The following is a 12,169-nucleotide window of genomic DNA, read 5'->3' as shown; positions in this document are numbered from 1 at the left end:
ATCTGGAAGGCTTTGACAATGCTTTTGGTTGGCATGCATACCTATGGTATGACAAGGTTAAAGTTCATAAATTGTTCAAAAACCATATTGTCAGAAAAGCAATTTTTGCAGTCTGGTTGAAATACAAAGACTTATTAGAGAGCAAAACACCGAGGTGGTTATCACCGGTGGAGGCCAAGGCTCGAAAAAGACCCAATATGGAGGCCTATTGGCCGAAATATTGGGAATTAATTGAAAAAATTGGAGATAACTGGAAGTTGCAGAGCCAGGATAAACTAAAAAATAAGGTGCGAGATTGGTTACACTATGCTCAAATTCAAGAGGTTTTTAAAATGGATAAAAAAGTTGGTTTCCAGGTGGAAAAATCGAAACTAGAGACAGAATTGTTAGAACCAAAGACCAAGATTTTATCGAGAATGTGTAACTTGCTGCTTATGTGGAACACACAGGATGAGATAGTTAAATCTGCCATGATAAAATGGGCACAGGATGTTGGACACAACATTATGTTTGAAGACTGGGAAAGGTTATGGAACACCGGAATGAAATTCACGGCATGTAGTGCCCTGAAGGAAAACATTATGAAAATGATATACCGGTGGTACATGACCCCAGTCAAGTTAGCTAAGATACATCACCTGTCTGACAACAAATGTTGGAAGTGTAAGGAGGCAGAGGGGACCTTCTTCCATCTCTGGTGGACCTGCCCAAAAGTGAGGGCCTTCTGGGAAATGATTTATAACGAATTGAAAAAGGTATTTAGGTATACCTTTCCCAAGAAACCAGAGGCTTTCCTGCTGGGTATGGTGGACCAGAAAATGTCAAAGAAGGACAGAACTTTGTTTATGTATGCTAGCACAGCAGCAAGAATACTCATCGCAAAGAGTTGGAAGACACAAGATTTGCCCACGCTGGAGGAATGGCAGACGCAGTTGATGGACTACATGGAGATAGCTGAACTGACCGGCAGAATCCGAGATTTGGATGAAGAAACAATTGAGGGGGACTGGAAAAAATTTAAAGACTATTTGCAAAAATATTACAAACTGTATGAATCTTAAGATAGTGCACGATCAGGAAATGTTATGCTTTAGCAACTATGATTAAGTAAATGGTAAAACAAGTGATAAAAGAGAAAAGGAGACAAATTGAATCGAATATGTTATGTTTATTTTAAAGGCATTAAAACTGAGATACAATACATTGAATTTGGATACATAACAATTGAAAGTTACAATAAGGTATGAAATAAGGTAACAAATTGCTGACATTGTCAACTTAAAGAACGCAGATCCGGAAGGGGTGGGGAAGTCCAAATAGGGATTTATTTATTTTTGTTTTTTTTTGTTAAAAAAGAAAAAATTGTTTCTTGTATCTACTGTATTTGTCTGGAATGTACAAAATTATGGAAAGAAACGCAATAAAAATTTAAAAAAAAAAAGAAGTTGAGGAGAATTTACAGGGAGACATTTTCCCTGTCTCTCTCCTGACATAGGTCATCATACAGGGTGACCAAAGTAGTTTCTGTGTCCAAACCAGTCCTAAACTCCAGCTGATATGGATCTAGCAATAAGATAAGCAGTGGTGATGACAGTGAGAGTTCCTAAGGAGCCATGAATGTGAAAGGTGGACCCTCTCAAGTGCAGGCAGGGATGCCAGAAGGTAATGAATTCAGCATCTTGCAGGAAGGCAGCTAGGAAATGGGTTGCAGTTCAGATGCTGAAGCTAAGACAATTGATTTGACCAAGGAGTCAGGGCAGCAGCCTCTAACTAAGCGGTTCCTGAGTCCGTTCTTGAGACAAAAGGGGAATATGATGTGCCATGGATCAGAGAACGGCTAACACTGACTGGCAGGATTCCCCAAATCCCTCGCTGGTGAAACACTGGTTGCCCTAGTTTTGGTGTCACGAATAATGGAGGTCATGACAGGTAGCATTGTCTGCCCCCTCTCATGACCATTCTGGCCATGATCCAAACACAGCTAGAGCCTCAAGGGTATGACCTTTGAAGTCCTGGCTTTTCCTGAAGCAGGCCTTCTTTGCTTGCTGCCTCATGTAGAAGTAAAGCACAGAAGTGAACAGATGTTTGGAGTCCAGGCACTTTTGGAGCCAGCAGTGGTGTAGTGGTTAAGAGTGGTAGTATCGTAATCTGGTGAACTGGGTTCGATTCCCCGCTCCTCTGCTGGGTGACCTTGGGCCAGTCACACTTCTTTGAAGTCTTTCAGCCTCACTCACCTCACAGAGTGTTTGTTGTGGGGGAGAAAGGGAAAGAAGATTGTTAGCCACTTGGAGACTCCTTAAGGGGAGTGAAAGGTAGGATATTGAGTCCAAACAACTTCTACTCCTCCTTCTCAACACCACATCGGCCTCTTATCTCGTTCTCCCAAGGTGATCAAGGTTGCTCATTATTGTGAACACTTGCAGAAGCTTTCCAACATTTCCCCAACCCTACCTGGCACAGGAGCCAAATCCAGGAGGCCGTGGGTGCACAAGAATATAATTGTGGGGGCTTGGCACCCACAAAGTCAATGAGAAAAGCCGGTAGGTGGCAGTGACTCTCTTCTGCGACGGCTCTCTTCTCTGAGAGAGAAGCAGCTCAGCTCTGCCCTCTGCAACCAGAGAGCGAAGCACCCTTTTATTGGGGGGAGGGCCTCAGACATGGAGGCACAGTCTCTCTGACTGTGCCCCTCCTTGCGGAAAAGGGTGCCTCGCTGGCTGCAAAGAGGAGGAAGAAGAGGAGCCGCCATGCGGACACGCAACATCACACACATGCGTGTGATGTCAAATGCACTATGTGCAGGCATGTGTGTGTGACATCGCATGTCCACGTTGTGGCGGCGGGCACCCACAAGCCTGAGTCGGCACACCTGCTCCCTGGAGATGCCAGAGGCCTTTTGTAAACAAAGCGTGCGTTTCACCATTGGGCTATGCCTCTTCCCTGCCCCCCTGGCCAGCTGGTCAATTTCTACCTAAAGTGCACGTCAAAAGAAGACACCACAGCTTTTTAGCTTCCTCATGTTCCTATCACACTTGTCATAGGAACAGTACCGGTTCTTTCTATAACTGCAACCTTTCTCCACCTTGGATCCCCAGGCATTGTTGGACTACAACTCCTACCATTCCTAGCCAGCATGGCCAGCGGTCAGGAGTAGTAGAACTACTGACAGATATAACGGGAGTTGTAGTTCAGTAATATCTGGAGGGACGCGGGTGGAGAGAGGGACGCGGGTGGCACTGTGGGGTTAAACCACAGATCCTAGGACTTGCTGATCAGAAGGTTGGTGGTTTGAATCCCCGCCACGGGGTGAGCTCCCGTTGCTCGGTCCCTGCTCCTGCCAACCTAGCAGTTCGAAAGCACATCAAAGTGCAAGTAGATAAATAGGTACCGCTCCGGCAGGAAGGTAAACGGCATTTCCGTGCGCTGCTCTGGTTCGCCAGAAGTGGCTTAGTCATGCTGGCCACATGACCTGGAAGCTGTATGCTGGCTCCCTTGGACAATAAAGCGAGATGAGCTCTGCAACCCCAGAGTTGGTCACGACTGGACCTAATGGTCAGGGGTCCCTTTACCTTTTTAATATCTGGAAACCCAAGGTTGAGAATGGAGAGGTCTAGTATATTGCATTTTGTCTTTCCTTCTTTTTCTGCTTGGTTCTTCTTGCTGGCTGCCATCTTTGTCTCCAGCACAGCCAGTGTGGTGTAGTGGTTAAGAGCGATGGACTCGTAATCTGGGGAACCGGGTTCACATCTCTGCTCCTCCACATGTAGCTGCTGGGTGACCTTGGGCTGGTCACACTTCTCTGAAGTCTCTCAGCCCCACTCACCTCACAGAGTGTTTGTTGTGGGGGAGGAAGGGAAAGGAGAATGTTAGCCGCTTTGAGACTCCTGAAGGGGAGTGATAAAGTGGGATATCAAGTCCAAACTCTTTTAATATCACTCCCATTCCAGGAAGGCTTGGGCCTTGCAATTAGTCAGTAGCCTGGTCGCCGCAGGCGACGAGGAATTACACACAAGCGAGTGAATGGGTTGGTGGACTGAGCATGGAGTGTGCCGTCTCCCCACTGTACCTACAATCGAAATGCGACAAGCTGGAGGACTCTTAACTAACTGTTCCTTTGCAGGCTAGCAAGCTTTGCGGACTTATTTACTCACACGGATCTTGGGGAGCAGGCTGAGCTGGCGTCTCTGCTAACCCAATCCTTGTCCTAGGCACGAAGCACCGAGGAAGGGCTGCAGGATGCCGCGCAGCTGACTGCCCAGTACGGGCGGATCTGTGTCTGGTGGTTTGGGCCCTGGGTTCCAATTCTGAGGCTTTTCCATCCAGAGACCATCGGTCCTGTGCTCCGGGAATCAGGTAGATTGTGGCAGAGAAAGTGGGCACGTGTGGAGGACGTTCCTTAGGGCACAAAGCTGGAGGCATGCAGTGGGCTGACTTGGGGTGGCATCTGGCTGCCTGTAGGTCTCATGTCGGGCATAAGAACATAAGAAAATCCTGTTGGATCAGACTCTCCTAGCGCCCTTAATTTCCAGGGACAGTCCCGGATTTACAGAAGCCGTCCCGGTTTCTGATTTGATCCCGAAATGTCCCGCTTTTCCTTAGGGCATCCCTATTTTCATTGGGAAAACGTTGGAAGCTACGGAATAGGATGTCCCCAGGGCTTTTTTTCAGCTGGAACTCACCCAGAACTCAAGGAAGAATGGATACAAAAACTGATGGAATATGCAGAAATGGCAAAACTTAACCGGAAGAATAAGAAATCAAGATAACAAACTTTTTGGCAAAGAATGGAAATGGTTTGTTGAATATTTGCAGATAAATTGTAAACAGATCAAAACACTGGCAGGGTCATTGTAATAACCTGCAGTTACATAAGAGTATATATTTAAAGGAGATAAATAAATGAGTAAGTTAAGTAAATTTGGATATGCAGAAGGCATTGAAAACAATTTTAAAGAACCGCAGAAAGGGGGAAGGAAGTCAAGTTTTAAAATGTCAAAATGACTGTAAAATCAGTGAAATGTATATATCTGAAAAGTATACATAATATTTTTTTAAAAAAACAACAACAGCAGCTCAGTTCTGGCAGCATTGCCATTCTAAGAGAACGAGGGAGGTGTTCGTGGTGAGTTCCGGCACCTCTTTTTCTGAAAAATAGCACTGGGCATCCCTATTTTCAAAGCAGCTTATCCGCTTCAGTCCATAGAATTCAATGAGCCATTGACAACTTGCCCCATGCCTGCCTGCTTGGTTCAGGTTTTGACCTTCAGACTGCCATCTTAGACATGTGACTTTATTGGGGAGGGGAGAGAAATTAATGTGGAGAGCTGGCGATAATATAGGGAGCAATTCTTTTATGTGAAGAATAAGAGAAAATTAAGTAAGTTGCACAACAAACACATGCATTCGGAATATTCCACAGCAAGAAGCCTTGGGAAACTGCTGCAATAGTGTTCATGCATGGCCATAAATGCAAAATGATAATCAACTGGTTGTGGATATATCAATAATCAATGGAGATGGCTTCCATTATATTTTCTCACCGGAGCCTTTGGCAGTTGTAGACCCAATCATGCATTCTCTGTAATTACAATGGACTCTCAATTGTCGGAAGCTGTTTGGTGAATGTGCAGCATGGCTTTGTCAAAGGAATTAATCCACTCATCATTGCAAAGGGACGTTGTTAGATGCTTTTAGGAAGGCTTGTTTTCACCATGGTTTGTTCAGGAAACCATGAATTGTCCCACAGAGAAGCAAACAATCTCTAACTTGTTTCTCCAAAGCTTGCTTTGTTTTCTTGCGTTGGGTTTTTGTGCCCCGGCGATTGTCTGGAGTGGGCTGGCCAAACAGGATTGGATCAGTCAGGGCTATCTGGTTCAGTCATAACGCCAAGCGTGCCATGATTCATAAGCTAACACCAAATCATGGCTTTCCACCACAATTTGTTGGCAGAAAACAATTTATGATTAGTCTGCCAAGCTGGGTTTGCTGCTGTTGGCACCTGATTTTCTCGAGAGGCAATGGAGTGCGCTTCAAGGGGCTGAAGTCAGACCGCTGCATTGGCAACACCAAAGGGACCTCCGCAGTGCGCAGGCCTAAGCAATGTGCATGGAGGTCCTGGGCTGCCCAGTCAACAAGACCCCCCTTTCGGCCTCACTGAAGTGGTCCAAAGGAAAGCAGAGCAAAACATTTGGCACCAGCTTGGCTGCCGGAGCTGCCGGAAGGAGGCATATAAGGAGCCATCCAACCATCTTAGGGACTTTGGATTTGTGTAGGGTTTACTCCTTAGCCTGTTCTTCTCCCTAATATATCCTGCAAAGCAGTGCAGATTTGGATCAGAGTTTTCCTTCTCCTACATCAGAGGTCGGCAACCTAAGGCCCATGGGCCAGAGGTGGCCCATGAGGGTCACTTAACCAGCCCGTGAGCCGCCCCCAAACGAAGCCGCCCGCTCGGCAAGTCCCCGCGCACTGCACTAAACCAGTGCGGTGCGGGGACCATTTTCCACTTCTCCAGAAATTGCTTCTGTGCATGCCCAGACGCTGTAAATCGCTTCTGCGCATGTCCGTGGCACCAGAAATCGCTTCTGCGCATGTCTGCGGTGCTGGAAATCGCTTCTGCGCATGCCCAGACACCGTAAATCACGTCTATGCATGTCCACGGTGCCAGAAATTGCTTCTGCGCATGCCCAGACACTGGAAATCGCGCAGCAAGAGTCTGGGCATGCGCAGAAGCAATTTCTGGCACTGCGGACATGAGCAGACGCGATTTACGGCATTGCGCTGTGTCGGTCCTTCCCACGGAGGATCTCCGCAGGAGTGATCCGGCCCATGCCCGGTAAGCCTTGCTGACCCTGTCCTACATGGACCACCTTTCCAGGTTGGCAAACCCCACCTGCCCCTCACTTGCCTCTAGAGCATGGGCAGAAACCGTCTTATTGACCATTGGACGCACTACTGGTTTCGTCCGCTCAATCTGCCAGAGCCTGTCTTTGCACACAGAGGAGGTCCCTAACTCACTGAGGGTTTGAGACCCTTCGGCTATCCTCACCTGGTTTAGCTGGCCAATCAAAGCCATTCCCAGGGTGTGGCCGCTGTCACACCAACAGCTTCTAGGAGCCACAGGTGAGAGCCGAGTGCAGGGTGGGGACCAAAGGTGGACAAACTGCCCCTGAAGGAGCAGGATGTGTCCCTTGCCAGAGGTACTACCCCTCCCTTAACACCCCCCACCTGTAAATCATAGTAAGCCTAAACAAATCATGTGAAAACCGGGTCTGCGTCTTCCTTCTCTGTCAGGGAAATGAGAATGTCCTACCCTACCTTTGCCTTACCTGGAGTGTGCTTGTGTATGTCTATATTTATGCTCTGCATCTATTAATTTGTAGACTCAAAATGTAACGCTGAGTGGTTAATTTTGCTTTAATTGAGATGGGAGAGGGAAGGTTTTGTAAAGTGCGTTGAAGGGTGCCATGCAAATCATGGGATCCGAGCATGGCTGCATTATTCCAAGGACGCTCCCTGCATGTTCTCAGGGTGGAGTTCTGTAGGAAAAAAGTTGATTTTTGTAAAGAAAATAAAAACAACTACACCACCTCTTCAACAAAATAAAAGCATGGCAAATGTAAGTCTGTGCTATCTTTGCCATTCTTCTTTTATTTTATTCTTATTTTGTCTTAATCTGAAGATAATTCCATTTTTGTGGCTGCTTGGCCTCAGTGAGCTTCCCTGCAAGTGTGCCCATTTTGTGCTTCTAGTCTGATGCAGATGCAAATATCTGGGGGTGGGATGATCCCTTCCTGAGCCTTTGCTCTGTGCTGCTAGGCAGAAGGCGTTCCAATTCCCTTGCTCCACTCCCCAGTGAAAACACTTTAAATATTTTTATTGCTTTAATTTGTGTAAGCCACCTTGAGTCGCAGTCGGGGGGGGGGCGGAAGTAGGATATAAATAAACATCATAATAATTGTATGCCCAATTTCTTTAATACTTAAATGTCTGGAGATCTGAACTTTTTTAAAAAGAGAGGACTAGAGTGAACGTGTTTCTGTTTTTCTCTTCCCTGCAGCTGCTGTTGCTCCTAAAGACAAACTCTTCTACGGCTTCTTGAAGCCTTGGCTTGGTAAGGTACCCCCATCACCACCACTGAAACTTGTCAGACCATGAGCTCTTGTGCCAGGGATAAGTACGTAGAGCAGGTGTGGGGAACCTTTGGGGCTCCAGATGTTACTAAACTACAACTCCCCTCATTCTTGGCCGTTGGCCATGCTTGCTGGAGCTGGTGGTAGTTGCATTTCAGCAACATCTGAAGGGACAGGGGTTCCCCGCAATTGATGCAGAACAGGGACCTGCAACCTGTTCATTTGGTTTTTCGAATGACAGTTTTACAATCACATATCCAACATAAAACAGAAAGACAAGATTCCATAGAACCTCCTGGACTTCCCTTCTCTCCTTTGTGGGTCCTATTGTTAATCATTTCCTCCTGCATCTTTTATAATACAGTCAAACCTCTTCTTATGTCTGCCTCCGCTCGTGTCCATTTTGCCCAACATCTGGGGCAAACCCGGATGTAACTGGCGGGTTTGCCGCCGTTCACGCATGCGCAGAAGCAGTAGTTGCCACTTGCACATGCGCAGAAGCAGGCAAACGCCGCCTGCGCACAATGGCGCCTCTCCCCCCAGCGACCTGTTTTGACTTCTGGACGGGCCTCCAGAATGGATTGTGGTTGTGAGTAGAGGTTCCACTGTAATCCAAATCTTTTACCTCCCCATTATATCCAAAATTCACCATTAAACTACAAGGGTTATTCGAACCATACTAACAATTTTAACTGTTTACAATGGTTTTTAAGATAAATTATATATTTCCCCCATTCTTTATTAAAATTTTGGTTTTCCTGATTTCTGATTCTTCCGGTCAGGGATCTGCAACCTGTTCAGATCCAGGTCCCACTTTTCACCCAAACCAGGGGTCTGCAACCTTTAAGACAAAAAGAGCCACTTGGACCCGTTTCCGAAGAAAAACAACAACCTGGGAGCCGCAAAACCATTGCGACATTTAAAGCATGCGCGCCGCTGCCCTCTGATCTGACAGCGGGTGGGAAGGTGACGTCGGGACGGTGCATGACTAACGCATGCACTGCCCCCATGCGACGTCACAGCCAGTACAGCGCCCGCCACAGTGGGGAGTGTCGGGGCGCACAATGCGCCTCCTCCCCTCGCTAGTATCCGCCCTGGAGCCACGGCAAAGGTGTAAAAGACCCACATGCGGCTCCGGAGCCGCGGGTTGCAGACCCCTGACCCAAACATACCTTTGGGGACCCATTTTCAAACCTTTAACCATATATTTGCACGGTGGGACGCTGGTGGCACTGTGGGTTAAACCACAGAGCCTAGGACTTGCCGATCAGAAGGTCGGCAGTTCGAATCCCCGCGGCGGGGTGAGCTCCCGTTGCTCGGTCCCTGCTCTTAGCAGTTCGAAAGCACGTCAAAGTGCAAGTAGATAAATAGGTACTGTTTCGGCGGGAAAGTAAACAGCGCTTCTGTGTGCTGCTGTGGTTTTGTCAGAAGCGGCTTAGTCATGCTGGCCACATGACCCGGAAGATGTACGCTGGCTCCCTCTGGCCAATAAAGCGAGATGAGCGCCGCAACCCCAGAGTCAGCCACGACGGGACCTAATGGTCAGGGGTCCCTTTACCTTTACTAGTGCTCCTATCCCGACCCACCAATGGAAGACCAGTAATATAGAAGTTCAAAAAGGATTGTATGCTGTCTGCCAATGGAGTGCTTATCCTAGCATGCATAAGCTTCCAGTCACTTTGGAGTGATAGATAATGTAGGTCTGGATTGGGCTTGGGTAGGGATATCAAACAGGACCCTGAAATGGTTAAGGTGCTTCCATACCTGTTGAAAGCACAGTATGAGAGTCCTTTTTACAGCCAATGAAACAACAGAGCTTACTTTACCTTATAAGAGTTACCAGCGTTACAGCACAAGACAAGACGAGCCACAAACAAAGGGGAAACTTGGGAGTTTAATTTGTACCTGGATCAGCCTTTTGTTTAAAGACAGGGATGAATTTTAACAGCAGGCAGGAACATAGAATTGTAGAGTTCGAGGGGACCCAACGGTCATCTAGTCCAACCTCGTGCAATGCAGGAATCTCAGCTAAAGCATCCATGGCAGTTGGCCATCCAATCTCTGCTTTGAAACCTCCAAGGAAGGAGAGTCCTCCCAAGGGAGATTGTTCCGCTGTCGAACAGCTCTTGTTGTCAAACAGTTGTTCCTGACCCTTAGTTGGAATCTCCTGTCTTGTAACTTGAAGCCATTGGTTCGAGTCCTACCCTCCAGAGTTGGAGAAAACAAGCTCGCTCCATCTTCCATGTGAGAGCCCTTAAGGCATTGCAACCGGGGAGGGGAGTTCCCTCCCCAGTTGCAAGCTCAGAAATTCCCCTCTCACACTGCAGTTAATCTTGAAAAAGCACTCATAGGAGACTCTTTACACGGGATAAAATCATTCTCTGCAAGGCTTCTAATTTGTGGACGCCAGAAAGCTACCGCTATTCATCTCCCGAAGGGGCTGTTGCATCATTGTTGAGCTGACTTCACAACTGCCGCCTAATTAGTACAACTAATTACCTGCAGGTCTATCAACTTCTGATTGGGAGATCAAGTTGGTATCTGTTCCTTTAGAACTTCCTTGCGAAGAGATAATATTGCATCCACAGTGACGCCCCTTAGTCTCCCTAGTCAACCCACCAGATTAATGTCCTCTGAGCTCAGGGTAGTTCATGCGGTTCAACATCCTGCCTATCAGGAGGAGCAAGCCAGATAATCCCAGGGTGGCCAGACAAGGGTAGGATCCAGTGCCTGTCCTTCATTCTTAGTCCGCAGCATCTGATGGAGGTATCTTGTGCCTGAATATGGCAATTCCGCTTTTATCTTTCATGACCATTAGCTACTAGTAGAGTAAGGGACGTGGGTGGCGCTGTGCTCTAAACCACTGAGCCTCTTGGGCTTGCTGCTCGGAAGGTCGGCAGTTTGAATCCCCGCAACAGGGTGAGCTCCGGTTGCTCTGTCCCAGCTCCTGCCAACCTAGCAGTTCGAAAGCACACCAGTGCAAGTAGATAAATAGGTACCACTGTGACGGAAAGGCAAACGGCATTTCTGTGTGCTCTGGTTTCCGTCCCGGTGTTCTGTTTCGCCAGAAGCTGTTTAGTCATGCTGGACACATGACCCGGAAAGCTGTCTGTGGACAAACGCCGGCTCCCTCGGCCTGAAAGCGAGATGGGTGCTACACCCCATAGTCACCTTTGCCTGAACTTAACCATCCAGGGGTCCTTTACCTTTTCCTTTTTTACTAGTAGAACTAGTGGCATACCCAGGCAAAATCAAGCACTGCACAGCTCCACCCAGGTTTTCCCATCAGAGTGGATATTTTTATCTTTGGGGTGTGGTTTTGTGGACCTGGCTGTTCATCTTCTCTGGGAGTCTCACTGGCTGCAGGCAGGCCATTCCACTGCCAGGATGATGCACCTCAATGACCCACTGTTTCTTTGTGCCAGGCGATGGACTACTTCTGAGCGGTGGGAAGAAGTGGGGACGACATCGGCGGATGCTCACCCCAGCTTTTCATTTTGACATCCTGAAGCCTTACATGAAATTCTTCAACCAGAGCACGGACATCATGCACGTGAGCTCCTTCAAAATACTCATGCTAATGCGCTTCCGCTCCATGTGCTTCTCCTCATGCTCTTACACATCGCTCTGCCTCAGCGCCATCTGTGCAACGCAACCAATTTTGGGTTGTTTTCTACCCTGGAGCTTATATGAACTGGGGTTCGTCTGCATGACTTTGTGTGTGAGAGTCAATGCACACTTGCTTTCTGTTTGGAAGAGATGGCCTGCATTCGTTCTGCGTTCGTTCTGTTGTTTCCACTTGTCATGTACTCTGATCAAAGACTTGTGCCTGGGAAACTTGTGTGTCAGCATTCAGGGCATTCCTCTCCTCCATAATTGCTGTAGAGATTGTGATTTTTAAGTGGGGGGGGGGGGGAGAGAGAAATACCCGCAAAGGAACACTTAGTCAGAGAGAAACTTCAGCCTACCTCCTTGTTTTATTCAAATACTCAGTGCTGCTGTTGTTGTTGCTGCTGCTGCTGTTTTTAAAAAAAATAATTTTG

At 47.5% G+C, this 12,169-nt stretch overlaps 1 protein-coding gene across 3 annotated transcripts in view; it reads left to right on the top strand.

Moving 5' to 3' along the window:
* The window catches only part of CYP4F22 (cytochrome P450 family 4 subfamily F member 22), a 41,487-nt gene that overhangs the window by 16,216 nt on the left and 13,102 nt on the right, over positions 1-12,169 (top strand). For 2 of the 3 annotated variants that reach the window (XM_028712434.2, XM_028712436.2), the window contains exons 4-5: positions 8,054-8,107; positions 11,552-11,679. In XM_028712434.2, the coding sequence (XP_028568267.2) occupies positions 8,054-8,107; positions 11,552-11,679 (182 nt within the window). Of the gene's footprint in view, positions 1-4,205; positions 4,351-8,053; positions 8,108-11,551; positions 11,680-12,169 lie in introns of all 3 variants that reach the window. The other variant, XM_028712435.2, reaches the window with a different exon arrangement.

Source organism: Podarcis muralis, chromosome 17 (genome assembly GCF_964188315.1).
Source record: "Podarcis muralis chromosome 17, rPodMur119.hap1.1, whole genome shotgun sequence".
Taxonomy (NCBI): domain Eukaryota; kingdom Metazoa; phylum Chordata; class Lepidosauria; order Squamata; family Lacertidae; genus Podarcis; species Podarcis muralis.
This window is presented reverse-complemented; position numbering and strand designations above follow the sequence as displayed.